Below are 19,763 nucleotides of genomic sequence, written 5' to 3' on the forward strand. Positions count from 1 at the left end.
TGTGCCAAAATAAACCTATAATTCCATTTTTCCACAAAATTTCTGAAGTCCCCCCAAATACCTTCAAACCATCTGTCATGTGTATTACTCCTAAATCTCCTTGATTCAGACATTTACAATTTCTCAGTTGGATCTTAGATTACAAGAGAAGTCTCCTCAGAGGTTTGAGACTGCATGTTTTTTTCTAGTCCATCACCAAATCATCCTTCCGTGCAACCTTACTCTACATTATATCTGACTAGGAAGGTGCACCCACTGGCATTGTGTAAATACTCTGACAGAATTTTAAACACTGTCAGGTGCCTGTCTTCTCAATTGCCCTGTTCACTGAAGATAGGATGATTGTCTTTAATTCCATAACCCTTTTTTTGTAGCTAAGAAAAATGAAGAAATGATCAGCAATGTTATTTTTTCACTGGAAAACTTCCAATACCTCCTAGTTTCTTATCAAAGTAAAATGTTATGCTGGAATTCAAACCCTTTGACATGTTTATCTAATGTGATACTTCTTGTTTCTATTATTTATTCATTATTCATTCATTTGCTATCAATATTAGATCTCTGCTATGCATCAGATACTGTTATGGATTACAAATAAGAAGATAGCTATTTCTATTATTCTACAACCATGAAAGTGCACACCTGAATTTAACTCTCATTTCCTTATGCATCATCACTATCTAGAAAATTCTATTTTAAAGTCTGCAACGAATGCTTCTTCTATGACAAAGTCTGGCCTCTACTTCCCTCTCCTTTTCTTTAACTCTCAGAGTTTTCTGCTTCTATTAAATAATTTATCCAATTTGCTCATCTTTTATAAACAATTAGTTTAATCTCTCATCTAGATTGTAACTTCCTTGAAAGCAAGACCATATTTTACCTACTTTGCCCCCTTTTCTTAGTTCTTAACACAAGAATTTGCATTTTTAAGGAATTAATTTATACATGTTTGCTAAATAGAATGGAATTCAACACTCACCACACTGTATGATAAATGGGATGGCCATGGCTTGTCTTCTTCTATACTGAATAGAAGCTAACGGTCTCTCTATATCTGTGCTATTCTGATATTCAAACTCATTCCAAAAGAAATTTAGATTTCGATTACCTATGAAGGAAAGAAAGAAGGAAGGAAGGAAGGGAGGGAGGGAGGAATCGAGGGATGAACAAAACAGGCAAAGAAAAATGAGAGAAAATAAAATCAGTGTAGTAAAGATGATTACCAAAGAAAAATTTGAATGTAGGCATGTATACACAATATTATCTCAACGGTGTAACAGCTAATACATTTACAGGAATAAGAGATGAAAATATTAATATTGGCTACATCTAAGTAGTGCTATTACAGGTGAAATTTGTTTTCAGATTTATATTTTCTTGCATTTTCCAAATTATATGCAATAAATGTACAATATGTGAATAATAAAACTAAAGACAATAGTAGTTATAAAAATTATACTTTTACTGATACAATAAAACATGCTGATATTAAAACTTTGTTCTTGAATATTTCCAGGAAGTACTCTTCTGATTAAACTTTAAATGCCACCCCCTTAAAATTATTCATACTAATCTTTATCAATCCTGTCTCACAACAATAATTTCTTTCCTTTCTTTTATCTCTGATTTCCTCTCCTTCCTGTCTTTATGGTTCATGCCTTACCTTAGCCCCAAATTCTTCTCTCCCTTCTTGTTTGAAACACTACTTACTATGGAAGACCATTATTGTTATAGAGTTCTGTTTAAGTAGCTATGTTCTTATCCTTTGAATCAGCAATTATATTGCTATGAATTTTCCCTACACATACATAAATTGCCTTAGATACTGCAGTACTGCATTAAGAGACAAAGTTGGAAATAATATAAAAATTTACAAATAGGTATCTAGTAATTCAATTATGAAACAATGGAGCAGAGGACAATCTTAAAAAAGAGGTAGAGCTAAGGGCAGTGCTGTGGAACTCTGAGAAATAACTTTCATTTAAAAAAAGGATTAAAACAGCATCCATAGTATCATCAATATTTGTGATTTGTAACAATCACATGCACACAAAGTTGTGATGGCCATACTTGCATTTTCCCTAATGAATATAAAGGAAGGTGTAACAGTGGAAATGTAAAGGGAAATTGAAGAATAAGAAAATATTTTGGTTTTTACTTTTCTGAACACTCTGACTAGCTTTCCATGTGGATCTATTACTTTAAAAATTTTTTAAATAAAAAGAATCCATGTTTTAATGCTTTATCCATCACGGTAATCACCAACCACAAGCCCTTGTGACTACTGAGATCCTGAAGTACGGCAAATGTAAAACATTTTCATCAATGTACAAGTTTTGAAAAGTGTGATCTGAAATATATACCTTGAATGTACATGAAATAAAGCCAGATGTACAACTTTAACAAATGATTGTAATCTGAGCAAAATACAATTAAGTGAGCTTCAGAATCAGCCCTTAAGGCATGTGGATCTGGCTAAAAACCCCAAGAGAGTTTCTCAGGCATGGAAAGCCAAGACACCGTGGCAAAAAATGACCTAAATGAAAGATCTCTGTGAATGAGATCCCAGTGGAAAGAACAGGCCATCAAAGAAGAAGGTACCTTTCTCTGAAGGGAGGAGAGAACTTCCACTTTGACTATGACCCTGTCTAAATAAGATTGAAGTCAGCGAACTCAAGAGGCTTCCATAGCCTTGGCAACTCATGACAAGAGCCACGGGTGATTACTGATGTCATAAATCAGAGTGTCAATTGTTAAATCAACAACAGGAGTCACTGTGCACTTACTTCCCATGTAGAATCTCTGTCCTTAATGTGTTGTACTATGTGAATTAACGGTAAAACTACTACTCAAACAGTACTTTACACTTTGTGTGTCTATGTGGGTGGAAACTGTTGAAATCTTTACTTAGTATATACTAAGTTGATCTTCTGTATTTAAGATAATCAAAAATGAATCTTAATGACAAATGGGATGGGAGAGAGAGTAGGAGATGGGATAGTTTGCCGGTGGGAGGGTGATTATGGGGGGGGGAAGGGACTACTATAATCCAAAAGTTGTACTTTCGAAATTTAAATTTATTAAATAATAGTTTTCTAAAGAAAAAAAAAAAAAACAAATAAATGAGCTTACAGTTTATATTCCTATTAAAAACTTGACCTTAGAATGCTCTGTGTTTTTAAGACTGACAAATGACTCAGCCTTGAAGCAGGGACTTTCTACTTGGGTTAAGCTAAGAGCAGAACCCAGAAATGTCTTTTACCTAAAATTTCCTTGGCATTCTGCTTCTTGTGCATTCAGTTCAGAGTCCTGGTTGCTGTTCTTTGGCCCTTGGTCTTCATCCATCCCATAGTCCACTTCTTCTCTGGACACCAGGTCCTGATGTACTATTCTCTAGTATCTGGAAGGAAGCACTGGGCTTTGCTCCTCTGATTTTCATAACAATTATTTTGCCTTTATTATGTCAAGGCAGGGCATACGTAGATTAAAATTTTAAAAAACATGGATTGAGTCATATAGCCATGTAATTGTTTTAATCAAAAAGTTAGTATTATAACTTGCAGCACCCTATGGCCTCTGACTCCAGGCCAGTATCTGATGACCGAGCCTTTGCAGCTTATGTAAACAGGTGGTCCAGGGACTGCTCCCATCACTCGTATCCCAACCTTCAGCAGACAGTAGACAAACCTCTAGTTTATGGGAGTAGGATGGGAAAGTGAACTTAGGACTTTTTGCCTTGAAACTCAGTGCTCAGTCTGGCATGTGTGCAACCAATCACCAAATAAAGACCAAGAGGCTCTACCTCCAGACCAGGCTCACAGACACAGCTTTTTGCTTTGCCCTGTCACCCTGGGAAGACCTGCACTCTTGTGGGATGGATTCGTTTCAGCCTGGCTCACCACTATCCTTGTGCACGCCTAACACACACCCAGAGACTGCACGGGGCCTGGAGACTCTGGAACAGCCTCCATCAGCTCTTCCACAACCTCTGGCATTAAGGAGAACAATACCACACTCATTAGAGAGTAGAAAGTCAAAGTGAAATTACAGTTTGGACTTGAGGCTCAGAGCTAACCCTGCCAGTGAGACTGTAATTATAATGAACACATTTTCCTTTTTTATTTCCACTTTGCATCTAGCCACACATCTACAACAATCAAGAGAGTACATCTTCTCTTTTCACTTTATTTATTTATTTACTTATAAGTCAGTGTTACAGACACAGAAGGAGAGACAGATTGCTTTACTCACTAGGCCACGATGCCGGCCCCTTCTTTTCACTTTTTAATTAACAAAAGCTAACTGCTAATCTTATGGCTGATCAGGATGTTTGTTCAAGAGATAACAGTTTGGGACTTCCCTGTGGCACAGTGGGTTAAAGCCCCAGCCTGCAGCGCTGGCATCCCATATGGGTGCCGGTTCAAGTCCCGGCTGCTCCTCTTCTGATCCAGCTCTCTGCTACAGCCTGGGAAAGCAGTAGAAGATGGCCCAACTCCTTGGGCCCCTATACCCACATGGGAGACCCAGAAGAAGCTCCTGGCTCCTGGCTTCAGATCAGCTCAGGCCATTGAAGTCATTTGGGGAGTAAACCAGAGGAATGGAAGACCTCTCTCTCTTTCTCTCTGGCTCTACCTCTCTCTGTAACTCCTTCTTTCAAATAAATAAAATAAATCTTAAAAAGGACAGAGAGAGAGAGAGAGAGAGAGAGAGAGAGAGAGAGATAACAGCTTAAGAATTCCAGGGGCAGACCTCAGACAAGTAAGGAATTTACAATCACCAGCCCAAAACTGCAAAGCCAAGGCTGGGACAGGCCAAACACAGGAGTCCAGAATTCCATCTGGATCTCCCACGTGGGTGGCAAGGGGCCCAATTATTGGGCAATCTACTGCTGCTTTCCAGGCACATTAGCAGGGATCTAGATCAAAAGTGCAGTAGACAGGTCTTGAACCAGCAGCCATGTCACAGACAATGGCTTAATTGGCTGTGCAACAGCACCAGCCCCTGCCTGTTAAATTTTTAAAAAATGTTTTTTAAATAAGTAAAACTGAATTGTACTGATAAAATAAAAAGACACTGCATAGGCACCTACAATCAACATAGTAAGAATTTGTGTGCCTCTGCCATATGTCGGTGAATGCTCCCAGACCTCAATCATGGCCCTGCCAAAACAGGTACCTGACTTCTCCATGAATCTAGCCCTGAGCTCTCACAACCCTAGTCACCATGGACTGAGGGTAATGGGCCAAGGACTTAAACAGAATTTTTTTCAAAAAAGAGGAAATCCAAATGACCAACAGACACATGAAAAAATGTTCAAGATCACTAGCTGTCAGGGAAACACAAATCAAAACCACAATGAGGTTTCACCTCACCTCGGTTTAATGGCTCACATTCAGAAATCTACCAACAATAGATGCTGGAGAGGATGTGGGGAAAAAGGGACACTAACCCACTGTTGGTGGGAATGCAAACTGGTTAAGCCACTATGGAAGTCAGTCTGGAGAGTCCTCAGAAACCTGAACATAACACTACCATACTACCCAGCCATACCACTCCTTGGAATTAACCCAAAGGAAATTAAATTGGCAAACAAAAAGCTGTCTGCACAGTAATGTTTATTGCAGCTCAATTCACAATAGCTAAGACCTGGAACAAACCCAAATGCCCATCAACAGTAGACTGGATAAAGAAATTATGGGACATGTACTCTATAGAATACTATACAGCAGTGAAAAACAGTGAAATCTGGTCATTTGCAACAAAATGGAGGAATCTGGAACACATCATGCTGAGTGAAATAAGCCAGTGCCAGAGGGACAAATATCATATGCTCTCCCTGATTGGTGACAACTAACCAAGCATCAAATAGGAAATCTGTTGAAGTGAAATGGACACTATGAGAAACAGTGACTTGATCAGCCCTTATCCTGACTGTTGATGTACAATTTAATACTTTATCCCTTTTAGTTACTCCTCTTCCAGTCCAGCTCTCTGCTGTGGCCCAGGAAGGCAGTGGAGGATGGCCCAAGTGCTTGGGCCCTGTACCCGCATGGGAGACCAGGAGGAAGCACTTGGCTCCTGGCTTCAGATCGGCGCAGTGCACCGGCCGTAGCAGCCATTTGCAGGGTGAACCAATGGAAGAAAGACCTTTCTCTCTGTCTCTCTCTCTCACTGTCTAACTCCACTTGTCAAAAAATAATAAAAAAATAAAATAAATGATTATAATAATAGTCACAGAGATATAATGCATATAGCCAGTTTTACAAAATCATGATATGATCGATATATTTAGTGAAATGGAAGAGGACCACGAAAAAGAACCAAACAGAATCTCGGAAATAAAAAATTCAATGAGTTAAATAAAAATAAATAAGTAAATCAGTTGAAAGCCTCACCATGAAGTCAGGCAAAAGAAAGAATATCTGAACTTGAAGACAGATCTTCTGAAATCTCTCTCTCTCTCTCTCTCCTTCCCTCCCTCACTTCCTCCTTCCCTACTTCCCTCAAATACACACACATACACACAAACACACAGAGATAAAACACTAAAAAGGAGAATGAGGAGAGCCTCCAAAACGTTTGGAAATCATTTTTTTAAAGATTTATTTTATTTATTTGAAACACAGAGTTACAGAGATAGGTAGAGACAGAGAGAGGGGTCTTCTATCCGCTGTTTCACTTCCCAATTGGCCGCAATGGCCAGAGCTGCTCCTATCTGAAGTCAAGAGCCAGGAGCCTCTTCCAGATCTCCCACATGGGTTCAGAGGCCCAAGGACTTGGGCCATCTTCTGCTGCTTTCCCAGGCCACAGCAGAGAGCTGGATTGGAAGAGGAGCAGCCAGGACTAGAACCAGTGCCCATATGGGATGCCAGCGCTTCAGGCCAGGGCATTAACCCGCTGCACCACAGCGCCAGCCCCTGGGAAATTGTTAAATGAAAAAATATTCTAATTGTGGATATTTGTAAGGGTGAACACAGGAATAGAGGTTTAGAAAACCTACCCAAAGGGCTGGCACTGTGGTGCAGCAGATTAAGCTGTGGCCTGTGATGTCAGTATCTCATTTGAGGCATTGGTTTGAGTCGCTGTTGCTCCACTTCCAATCCAGCTCCCTGCTAATGTATCTGGGAAAACAGCAAAAGATGGCCCAAGTGCTTTGGTCACTTCACCCATGTGGGTGACCTGGACAGCATTCCAGGAGCCTGGCTTCAGGCTGGCCAAACTCTACTCATTGTGGCCATTCAAGGGAGTTAACCAGCAAACAGAAGCGTTCTCTGTCTCTTTCTCTGTCTTCTCTCTCTTTCTCACTCTCTCTCTCTCTCTCTCTCTGTATGTGGTCACTACAGACATGTGAATCAAAACTGTGACGAGATACCACCTCACACTCAATGGAAAGGCTAGTATGAAAAACAACTAAATAAGAATTGTAAGTTAAGGATAGAAGAAACTGGAAACCCTGTGCAATGTATGGTGGGAGTGTAAAACAGTGGAGCCATTGTAGAAAATAGTACGGTCGTTTTTCAAAAAATTAAAAATAGAATTGTCGAGCAATCCAGCAGTTTTCCTTCTGGCTGTTTACTCCAAAGTATTGAAAATAAGCTCTCAGTTTTCAGAGAAGTCATATAAACACCCAACAGGTTTTTGGGAAAATGTTCAACATGAAGAACTGTCATGGATTTGCAAATGAAAACTACAATGGGACAGTAATTCACATCTCACAATTCATATTCCCCATAACAGAATGACTATCTTGTCCTGACAGTCAAGGAACACCTTATTTCTTTATTCTTTTTAGTATTTTCCTTTTCTACATAATACCATTGGTTGAACTCTTTACTTAACTTAGAATTATTCGTAGGTGTTTAAATCCAATTGATAATTAATCCCTGTAAAAACTAAGAATGGGAAAAGAGAGGGATAAGATGTACAGTTCGGCATACAACCCATAGACTTACACCTAAGGGTAACTTGCCATCGGACTCCAAATATCATTAAGTTGGCAGGTACTAATGCCACCTTACTAGTTAAATTGATCATTTTAAGTGCATAACTTATCATAAAGATAGGATTAAGTGTCAAGGGGATCACATAAATAAGATCAAGAGTCTGCTAATAATAATAGAATTAAAAAAGGAGAGCATGACCCAATATGGGAAGCAGGTCACACAGCAGACTCATAGAATGACAAATGCCCTAAACAGCACTCTGACCTCAGAATCAGCCCTTAAGGCATTTGGATCTGGCTGAAAAGCCCATGAGAGAATCTGAGGTATGGAAAGCCAAGATGCTGTGGCAAAAAATGGCCGACATGAAAGATCTCTGTAAGTGAGATCCCAGTGAAAAGATGGGGCCATCAAAGAAGAAGATACTGGGGCTTGCGCTGTGGTTCAGCAGGTTAATGCTCTCGACTGGAGCACTGGCATCCCATATGGGTGCCAGTTCAAGTCACGGCTGCTCTACTTCCAATCCAGCTCTCTGCTATGGCCTGGAATAGCAGTGAAGGATGGCCCAAGTCCTCGGGCCCTTGCACCCACATGGGAGACCCGGAAGCAGCTCCTGGCTCCTGGTTTCAGATCGGTACAGCTCCAGCCATTCTGGCCACCTGGGGAGTGAACCATCAGATGAAAGAACTCTCTCTCTGCCTCTCCTCTCTGTGCAACTCTGACTCAAATTAATAAATAAATCTTTAAAAAAAAAAAAAAAAGGAGATACCTTTCTCTGAAGGGAAGCGAGAACTTCCATTTTGATTATGGCCCTATCTAAATACTGATGGAGTTTGTGGCTTCCATAGCCTTAGCAGCAGCTCATGACAAGAGCCTTGGATGACTACTGACATAATAAATAAGATTGTAAATTGTTAAATAAACAATAGGAAGCACTGTATACTTGCTTCCCATGTAGCACCTCTGTCCTTAATGAGTTATGAAAATTAATAGTCTAAGTAGTCCTAAAACAATACTTTATACTTTGTGTGTTTATGTGGGTGCAAACTGTTTGAATCTTTACTTAGTATAGAGTTGATCTTCTGTATATAAAGATAATTAAAAATGGGTGAGATGGGAGTAGGGGTGGGAGGGCGAGTATGGGGGGAAGTACTGCTATATTCCAAAAGGTGTACCTATGAAATTTACATTTATTACATAAAAGCCTTTTAAAAAATAACAGAATTGCTTTGATGAAAAAGACAAAAGATAGTGCTGCTGAAAATGTGGAAGAAAAGGGAAACCTAGCTCAGGAATGTATATTAGTACATTCACTGTGGAAAACAGCATGGAGAGTCCTCAAAAAATAAAAACAAAACTATCATATTATCCAACAATCCCAGTTCTCAGCATGTATTTGAAGGAAATGAAGTCAGCATGTAGGAGAGGCATCTTTATACTCATGTTTACTACAATATAATTCACAATAGTTAAAGCACGAAACAAATTAAGTGCACATCAATGGATGAATGGTTAATAATACATACATTGACCCATAACCAAGACAAAAATTCAATCAGTAATAAAGACCTTCCAAATAAAGAAAAGCCCAGGACTGGATGGCTTTACTGCTGAATTTGACCAGACATTTAAAGAAGAACTAACTCCAATTCTTCTCAAGTTATTCAAAACAATTGAAAGAGAGAGAATCCTCCCAAATTCTTTCTATGAAGCCTGCCTCACCTTAATTCCTAAACCTGAAAAAGCTGCAACAGAGAAAGAGAATTACAGACCAATTTTCCTGATGAACATCCATGCAAAAATCCTCAACAAAATTCTAGCCAAAGAAATGCAACAACACATTAGAAAGATCATCCACACAGACCAAGTGGGATTTATCCCTGGTATGCAGGGATGGTTCAACATTTGCAAATCAATCAATGTGATACACCACATTAACAAACTGCTGAACAAAAACCAAATGATTATCTCAATAGATGTAGAGAAAGCATTTGATAAAATACAACACTCTTTCATGATGAAAACTCTAAGCAAATTGGGTATAGAAGGAAATTCCTTCTATAAACATTCCTTCTATAAAACTCTAAGCAAATTGGGTATAGAAGAACTGGGGCTGGTGCTGTGGCTCACTTGGTTAATCCTCTGCCTGCTGTGCTGGCATCCCATAGGGTGGTGGTTCTAGTCCTGGTTGCTCCTCTTCCAGTCCAGTTCTCTTCCAGTCTAGTTCTCTGTTGTGGCCCGGGAATGCAGTGGAGGATGGCCCAAGTTTTGGGCACCTGCACCTATGTGGGAGACCAGGAAGAAGCACCTGGCTCCTGGCTTCGGATCTGCATAGCTCCGGCTGTAGCGGCCATTTGTGGGGTGAACCAAGGGAGGGAAGACCTTTCTCTCTGTCTCTCTCTCTCACTCTCTAACTCTATCTGTCAAATTAAAAACAAAAAGAAAGAAAGAATATGCCTCAATTAAGGCAACTTATTACAAACATACAGCCAGAACCATACTGAACAAGGAAAAGTTGGAAGCATTCCCACTGAGATCCAGTACCAGACCAGAGTGGCCACTCTCATCATTGCTATTCAATATAGTCCTGGAGGTTCTAGCCAGAGCCATTAGGCAAGAAAAAGTAATCAAAGGGATACAAATTGGGAAGGAGGAAGTCAAACTATCCCTCTTTGCAGATGACATGATTCTATATATAGGGGATCCAAAAGACTCCACCAAGAGACATTTGGAACTCATAGAAGAGTTTGGTAAAGTACCAGGATATAAAGTCAATACACAAAAATCCACAGCCTTTGTATGCAAGATGAGATTGAGCTTCTAAGACCAATCCCATTCACAATAGCTACCAAAAAAATCAAGTAACTTGGAATAAACTTAGCCAAGGATGTCAAAGATCTCTAAAATGAGAATTACAAAACATTAAAAAAAGAAATAGAAGATACAAAAAATGGAAAAATCTTCCATGTTCATAGATTATAAGAATCAGTATCATCAAAATGTTCATTCTTCCGAAAGCAATTTACAGATTCAATGTGATACCAATCAAAACACCGAAGACATTCTTCTCAGAGCTAGAAAAAAATGATGCTGAAATTCATATGGAGGCACAGGAGACCTCAAAGAGCTAAAGCAATATTTATACAACAAAAATAAAGCTGGAGGCATCACAATACCAGATTTCAAGACATCCTACAAGACAGTTATAATCAAAACAGCCTGGTACTGGCACAAAAATAGATGGATAGATCAATGGAACAGAATAGAAACCCCACAGAAATCAATCCAAACATCTACAACTAACTTACATTTGACCAAGGAGCTAAAACCAATCCCTGGGGCAAGGATAGTCTCTTCAACAAATGGTGCTGAGAAAACTGGATTTCCACATGCAGAAGTATGAAGCAAGACCACTACCTTACACCTTACACAAAAATTCACTCAACATGGATTAACGATCTAAATCTATGATCCAACACCATCAATTATTACAGAACACTGAGGAAACCCTGTAAGATATTGGCACAGGCAAAGAGTTCTTGGAAAAGATTCGAGAGGCTCAGGCAATCAAAGTCAAAATTAACAAGACAATCAGATTAAGAGATGAGCAAAGTACTTAAACAGACATTTTTCAAAAGAGAAAATTCAAATGGCCAACAGACACATGAAAAAATGTTCAGGATCCCTAGCTATCAGAGAAATGCAAAATAAACCATAATGAGGTTTCACCTCACCTCAGTTAGAATGGCATTCTTACAGAAATCAAAAAACAACAAATGCTGGTGAGGATGTGGGGGAAAGGCACCCTAATCCACTGTTGGGGGGAATGTAAACTGGTACAGCCACTATGGAAGACAGTATGGAGATACCTCAAAAATCTGATATAGACCTACCATATGACCCAGCCATCCGCTTCCTAGGAATTTATCCAAAAGAAATGAAATCACTAAACAAAAGAGTTATCTGCACCTCTATGTTTATTGCAGCTCATTTCACAATAGCTAAGACATGGAATCAATATAAATGCCTGTCAAACAAGGGCTGGATAAAGAAATTATGGGATATGTACACTATGGGATATTACACAGCAATAAAAAAATGAAATCCAGTCATTTGCAACAAAATAGATGAATCTGGAAAACATCATACTTAGTGAAATAAGTCCCAGGGGACAAATACCATATGTTCTCCTTGATCTGTGAGAACTAATAGAGCACCTAAAATGAAATCTGTAGAAGTGAATTTGACACTTCAAGAAGGGAAGGCTTGAGCCACCCTAGTCTTGACTTTCAAGGAACAGGTTTTTTTTTTCTTCATACTATATGTTGAACTCTTTACTTAACATACACATACTTTATATGTGTATAAAGTCAATTGAGAATGGATCTCAGTAAAAAATAAGAGTGACAATAAGAGAGAAAGGAGGAAGTTTGTAATGGTAAAGCTGTACAGTTCTGCATACATTCCTACAGACCTACTTTTAAGGGTACAGCTTAAAATGTGCCTCCAAATCCCACTAAGCTTGGTTGGTAAAAATGCCATCTTAATTGTTACAGTGATCATATTAAGTGTTAAAGTGAACATATAAATACGATCAAGTGTCTGGTCATCATAATAGATAGAATTAAAAAGGAGAGAATGTTCCAACATGGGAAGCGGTCCCTACAGAAGACTCATAGAATAACAATTGCTTTAAGTAACACTCTGACCTCAGGATCAGCCCTTATGGCTTCCTGGTTTGGCTGAAAAACCCATGAAAGCATTTCAGGCATGGAAAGCCAAGACACTGTGGCAAAAAATATTCTATATGAAGGATTTCTGTGAGTGAGATCCCAATAGAAAGAAGTGGGCATCAAAGGATATACTTTTCTCTAAAGTAAGGAGAGAACTTCCACTTTGCTTATGATCTTGTCCAAATACTGATGGAGTCTGTAGATTCAAAAGGCTTCCATAGCCTAGGCAGCTCATGTCAAAAGCCTCGGGTGGTCACTGCTGTCATACATAAGAGTGTTAACTGTTAAATTAACAACAGGAGTCTCTGTGCACTAACTCCCCATGCAGGACCTCTGTCCTCAATGAATTGTATCATGAAAGGTAACTGTAAAACTAGTTTTAAAACAGTTTTGTGTGTGTGTGTGTGTGCAAGGAAATTGTTGAAATCTGTGTAAAAAGTTAACTGAAAATTAATCTTAGTGGAAAATGGGACGGGGAAGAGGAGAGGGAGAAGGAGGAGGGGTACTAGTATAGTTGGGCGGGTGGGTATGATGGCAAGAATTAACTATATTCCTAAAGTTATACTTATGAAATTTGTACTCCTTAAAAATAAATTAAATAATACATACATACATATACATACACACATACACACATATACTACTACTCAGCCTTAAAAAAAAGAAAATTCTACCTTTGCAACAACTTGGATGAACATGGAGAACATTATGTTAAGTGAAATAAATCAGGCACCGAAAAACAAATAAATAAATCTGACTGGTAGGTGGAACCTAAAAATATCAAAATCATAGAATCAGAGTAGTCTGGTAGTTACAAGAGGCTAGAGGTGGGAGTTTGAGAAGCTGCTAGTGAAATGATACAAAATTCCAGTTAGATACGAGAAATAAGTTCAACAGGTCTGTCATACATCCTTATAACTATAGTTCATTACAACACATTATACGCTTGAAAATTTCTTTACAAAAAGCAAGTTGGCAAACACATGTTTAAACATTCATGTTCATATAAGCATTACAATAGCTAAAATATGGAAGCAACCAACTGTCCATCAATAGATAAGCAAAATGTAAATATACACAATGGAAGATTAGCTTTAAAAAGGAAGAAAAATCTGACATAGGCTGCAACGTGAATGAACCTTAAGGGTATTTATACAAAGTGAAATAAGCTAGTCACGTAAGGTGAAATTCTGTATAACTCCCTTTCATGGGACATTTAGAGTAGCCAAAATCAGGGACAAAAAGAGAGTGGTGGTTGCCAAAGCATGATAGGAGGAACAGAATAAGGATTTCTTGTTTCATGGACGTAGTTTCAGTTTTGCAAGATGAAGAGGTCCGGAGACAGATGTTGTTGATGTTTCTACATGATGTATGAACTTAGTGCTGGTGAACTGTGCATTTAAAATGTTAAGATACTAAATTTTATCATGTGTTTTTACTAAAATTAAAAAATGATAATTAAAACACTACAGAGTCCTACAGAGATTTAAGTTGCTGTGGTATTATACTTGTCCTCTTTCTAAACGTTACTCTCCCATGAAAACTGCAACTTTCCAAAAGAAGGACTGTGCTTTATAATGTGGCATATCTTCAGCACAGAACTCAACATTCTAACCTATCAACCCATCAAAAGATGTTGCCGCCACTGTTCTTGGCAAAATAACTCATTAAAATGCTGTTTGGAATAAGATGAAGGTAAAATAATTTCTCTCCTTGACACTATTAACTAAAATCGTTAATACAACACAGCTAACTTATTAAAGGAGTATCAACTGAGATCCCTAACACACACATTTTAGCAGTGACAATACTGCTAGGTTGTTAAAATGCATAAGCACACACTCCTCAAGGGTGGAGTGATCCTCTCCCTCCCTGTGTTGTGATCACACCGTTCTCACACTCTTATATGTTATGCTGTAATTCCCTTTCCACCTATCTTCTTTGGATGGAGAGATACTTGAAGACAGTAGCTATGCTTAATTAAGACCTTGTTTACAATTGTTGATACACAGTGCTTTTTTTATAGAACTAAATAACACTGCAGCATTACTACTAAAGGCAGAAATGGAAAATTCACTAGCTAAAACACTTAAAAGATCAGGCCTCAGAGACTTTACAATATACAGGGCCACTTTCAGGGCAAAGAAATCAACCAAAATGGTTTTTTGGTAAGGGAGGTGGAAGAAAGAGGATTAGAAATGATTTCTATCTGTAGTCGTGGCCGAGTGGTTAAGGTGATGGACTAGAAATGGTTTCTGTCGAGCCGGCGCCGTGGCTCAATAGGCTAATCCTCCACCTTGCGGCGCCGGCACACCGGGTTCTAGTCCCGGTTGGGGCGCCGGATTCTGTCCCGGTTGCCCCTCTTCCAGGCCAGCTCTCTGCTATGGCCAGGGAGTGCAGTGGAGGATGGCCCAGGTGCTTGGGCCCTGCACCCCATGGGAGACCAGGAAAAGCACCTGGCTCCTGGCTCCTGCCAGGATCAGCGCGGTGCGCCGGCTGCAGCGGCGGCCATTGGAGGGTGAACCAACGGCAAAGGAAGACCTTTCTCTCTCTGTCTCTCTCTCTCACTGTCCACTCTGCCTGTCCAAAAAAAAAAAAAAAAAAAAATAAATGGTTTCTGTCAACTTATGATGAATGGAGTCTTAACTATTTGCCTTCAAATAGATGCTACTCCAACATGCACTACTTTCATTTGTTATTAAATAAATTTTATCAAAACATATTAAACAATTATTAAAACAAATTTTCCATGATGTAGATCCTGAGGACAAGGTAAATGATTCAGCAAGCTGATAAGAAAGCCAGAGGGATGGTATTTGGAGGAAACATATCACAACAGTTTCTGTTTTCTTTTATGCAATGACTCAGTCTACAGAGATTTATACAGCTACTGTATCCCTTAAAACCGAGGACTGACATTGTGGCACAGTGGGTTAAGCCACTGCTTGCTACACTGGCGTCTCATATCAGAGTACTAGCTGTTCCACTTCCAACCCAGCTCCCTGTTAATGTGCTGGTAAAACAGCTGAAGACATCCCACTGCTGCCCATATGGGAGACCCTAATGGAGTTTCAGGCTCCTTTCCTTGGCCTGTACCCATTCTGGTAGTTGTGGTATATGGGGAGTGAATCAGAGGATCTCCTCCCCCCACCCACACCCATAACTGTTCTTAAATAAATCTTTTTCAAAGTTCTGTGTATCCCAAATTATAGTGATGCCTGACACTGGAAGGTGCATACCTACTGACATTTTACAAAGTGTGTATGCAGAGAACTCTATGCTGAGAGTTTGCATCTGTAATAGTTCTTGTCTATCCTAGTCTGGTAAGAAATGGTAAAATCAATAACAATGATAATTGGCTGTCTTAGATTGGCCTCCACAATCAAAGTAGTGTATAAATTTGGATATTATTAATATAAGCTTTTTTATAAGATTTTTAATTTATTTATTTGACAGATAGAGTTACAGTGAGAAGGAGAGACAGAGAGAAAGGTCTTCCTTCCATTGGTTCACCCCCTAAATGGCCGCTACAGCCAGAGCTATGCCGATCTGAAGCCAGGAGCCAGGTGCTTCTTCCTGGTCTCCCATGGGGTGCAGGGCCCAAGCACTTGGGCCATCCTCCACTGCTTTCATGGGCCACAGCAGAGAACTGGACTGAAAGAGGAGCAACCGGGACTAGAACTGGCGCCCTTTCGGGATTCTGGCACCGAAGGCAGAGGATTAGCCAAGTAAGCCTTGGTGCCGGACCAATATAAGCTTTTAATAATTGATCTCTGCATTAATGTGTACTAATGAGGCTTTTAACCTGCCCTTTCACCAGACATGAAAGAATTGCAAAGAACAAAACTTCAAAATCTAAAGAAGTTATTGATTTTTCATGTAAATATTAAATATTTCCACTCACCTACACAGAGAGTCATGCAGGAAACACACAATTTATTAACTAAAAAAAAAATTATTTTAGTATCCTCAAGTTGATTGATTTGAACATTCAGCTTACTGTTGTCAAGAGTAAGAGGCTGTGGCCCAGCGCTGTGGTAAAGACATCACCTGAATTGCCAGCATTCCATATGGGCGCCAAATCAAGTCCAGCTGCTCCACTTCTGATCTAGCTCTCTGCTATGGCCTAGGAAAGTAGCAGAGGATGGTACAAGTGCATGGGCCTCTGTACCCATGTGAGAGACCCAGAAGAAGCTCCTGGCTCCTGGCTTAGGATGAGCGCACTCTGGCCACTGCAGCCTGGGGAGTGAACCAGCAGATGGAAGATCTTTCTTTCTCTCTGCCTCTGCCTCTCTGTAACTCTGCTTTTTAAGTAAATAAACAAATATTAAAAAAAAAAAAGTAAATGGCCCAAGTGTTTGGTGTTTGGGACCCAGCCAACCACGTGAGAAATCCATATGAAGCTCCTGACACCTGCCTTCTGCCTGGCCCAGGCCTGGACATTGTGGTCATCTGAAGAGTGAACCACTGGATGGAAGATCTTGCTATCTCTCCCTCTCTCTGCGTAACTCTATCAAATAAATATATAAATCTTTTAAAAATAGTCATTGGCTGAAAACAGAAAGCTAATATTCAGAATTATGGAATAATACATGTCTTAAGACTTTTTTTTTTTTTTTTGACACGCAGAGTGGACAGTGAGAGAGAGAGACAGAGAGAAAAGTCTTCCTTTGCCATTGGTTCACCCTCCAATGGCCGCCAAGGCCGGCACACTGCGGCCGGCGCACTGCGCTGATACGATGGCAGGAGCTAGGTGCTTCTCCTGGTCTCCCATGGGGTGCAGGGCCCAAGCACTTGGGCCATCCTCCACTGCACTTCCAGGCCATAGCAGAGAGCTGGCCTGGAAGAGGGGCAACCGGGACAGAATCCGGCGCACCGACCAAGACTAGAACCCGGTGTGCCGGCGCCGCAAGGCGGAAGATTAGCCTGTTGAGCCACGGCGCCAGCTATGTCTTGAGACTTTTGTTGGAAGAACCAACAAGCTAATTAATAGGATAATCTAAGATTAATACACACAAAATTAAAGTCTCAATTTCTCTAACAAGTATCTGAGAAAAGCTGTGAAAAGTTAATTTCCTGCTAGCTATGTACATAATGCTTTATGCAGAAGATTCCTAATTCTTAACTTACTCTGATTGATTTTTCAGGCGTCTCATAAATCCAGGAAGAAACAACCAAAAATACTGTAATAATTTACTAAAATCTCACCAAAAACAAGTAACTACAAGAGCAGTTCACACAGTTAAATTTTCCTCTTAAAAATATGAGAAATGCAACATTCTCTTAGATATCAGTTTCATATATGTCCATAGAATTGACAATGACAATCAGGGAATCAGTTAGTCAAGGAGAGAAGCAATGTAATTCAATAGTAAACCACCAAAGCAAAGCCTTGATAATCTCCATCATGATAAAGGAAGCTTAAAACTCACCCAACCAGGAAAACAATTAGAGAAGGTATTTAAATCAGTTCTCTGCCTTAGGTAGTTCTGCATCTCAATAGATGACTGTATTCTATTTTTAAAGATCTCCCAAAATAGAAATTACATATGCATTTTCAGGGAATTATTAAATCACTTTCCTCCTCTGGTTTTATCTTGCCTGTCATTACCACTTTTACTTTAACAGATGGACATCAGACCCTGCATCTACAGAGTTGTTCAAATCCACCTAATTATCAGCTTCCTCATTTCAGCTGGCAATGTGGTAAAACTTTCCCTACCTCCTTTTCAGGGCTTACTCTCCTTCTTAAATGTAAGGATCCCCATAAACTGAATAACTTTTTTACCACCATTCCCTAAACACATGATGATTAAAAAATTTTAAATTATTAATTTAATAATACTTCTGAATAATTTTATACTTTACTACCCACAATGACATCTGAAAAAGTTGAAAAATTTGCAACAAAAGTATGTATGAGCCCTACTGCCATTTTAGACAATTACCAGTAGACACAGGCATTTGAGAACTGGAACCCTAATGAACATTCCAGGCTAGTTTTGCTGCCATCACAATTGCCTGGCATATTCTGAGGTCCCTCAGGCCATCATGGCTCCCTGTTGGGACCATGTAATTCTCCACATGGAAACAAGATGGGAGAGGGTGGCAGGATTCATTATGACAAATATCCAAGAATATGGAGGCACATTGTTTCTTTTGGTTCCTTCTTTTTTTTTAGGTTATATTTTTAATGTAGTCAATATTAACTGGTTTTCTTTGGGTACATTTCCAGTTTCTCTAATTCTTTTTAAAACATAGAAATAAAAATGAAACATAATAATCTAAAGAATATTCATAAAGGGTTCTGTATTACTGTGGGCAATAGTATCACCCCAGTATCTGATAGAATAGATTATGTTTCTACAAGGACTCACTTTCTTCTTTTTTTTTTAACTTTTATTTAATGAATATAAATTTCCAAAGTACAGAATATGGATTAAATGGCTTCCCCCCATAACGTCCCTCCAACCTGCAACCCTCCCCTCCCCTTATCCACTCCCTCTCCCCTTCCATTCACATCAAGATTCATTTTCGATTCTCTTTATATGCAGAAGATCAGGTTAGCATACATTAAGTAAAGATTTCAACAGTTTGCTCCCACACAGAAACATAAAGTGAAAAATACTGTTTGAGTACTAGTTATAGCATTAAATCTCAATGTACAGCACACTAAGGACAAAGATCCTACATGAGGAGGAAGTGCACAGTGACTCCTGTTGTTGACTTAACAAATTGACACTCTTGTTTATGGCATCAGTAATCACCATGAGCTGCCAAGGCTATGGAAGCCCCCTGAGTTCACTGACTCTGATCATATTTAGACAAGGCCATGGTCAAAGTGGAAGTTCTCTTCTCCCTTCAGAGAAAGGTACCTCCTTCTTTGATGACCCATTCTTTCCACTGGGATCTCACTCATGGAGATCTTTCATTTAGGTTTTTTTTTTCTCCCAGAGTGTCTTGGCTTTCCATGCCTGAAATACTCTCATGGGCTTTTCAGCCAGATCCGCATGCCTTAAGGGCTGATTCTGAGGCCAGAGTGCTGTTTAGGACATTTGCCATTCTATGGGTCTGCTGTGTATCTCGCTTC

At 39.4% G+C, this 19,763-nt stretch overlaps 1 protein-coding gene across 1 annotated transcript in view; it reads right to left on the reverse strand.

The window, feature by feature from the left end:
* Window positions 1-19,763, reverse strand: part of MORC1 (MORC family CW-type zinc finger 1) — a 247,048-nt gene that overhangs the window by 108,770 nt on the left and 118,515 nt on the right. Inside the window, exon 18 of the mRNA XM_070072071.1 lies at window positions 980-1,108. Coding sequence (XP_069928172.1) covers window positions 980-1,108 — 129 coding nt within the window. The remainder of the gene's footprint in view (window positions 1-979; window positions 1,109-19,763) is intronic.

The sequence above is a fragment of the Oryctolagus cuniculus genome, chromosome 4, assembly GCF_964237555.1.
Source record: "Oryctolagus cuniculus chromosome 4, mOryCun1.1, whole genome shotgun sequence".
Taxonomy (NCBI): domain Eukaryota; kingdom Metazoa; phylum Chordata; class Mammalia; order Lagomorpha; family Leporidae; genus Oryctolagus; species Oryctolagus cuniculus.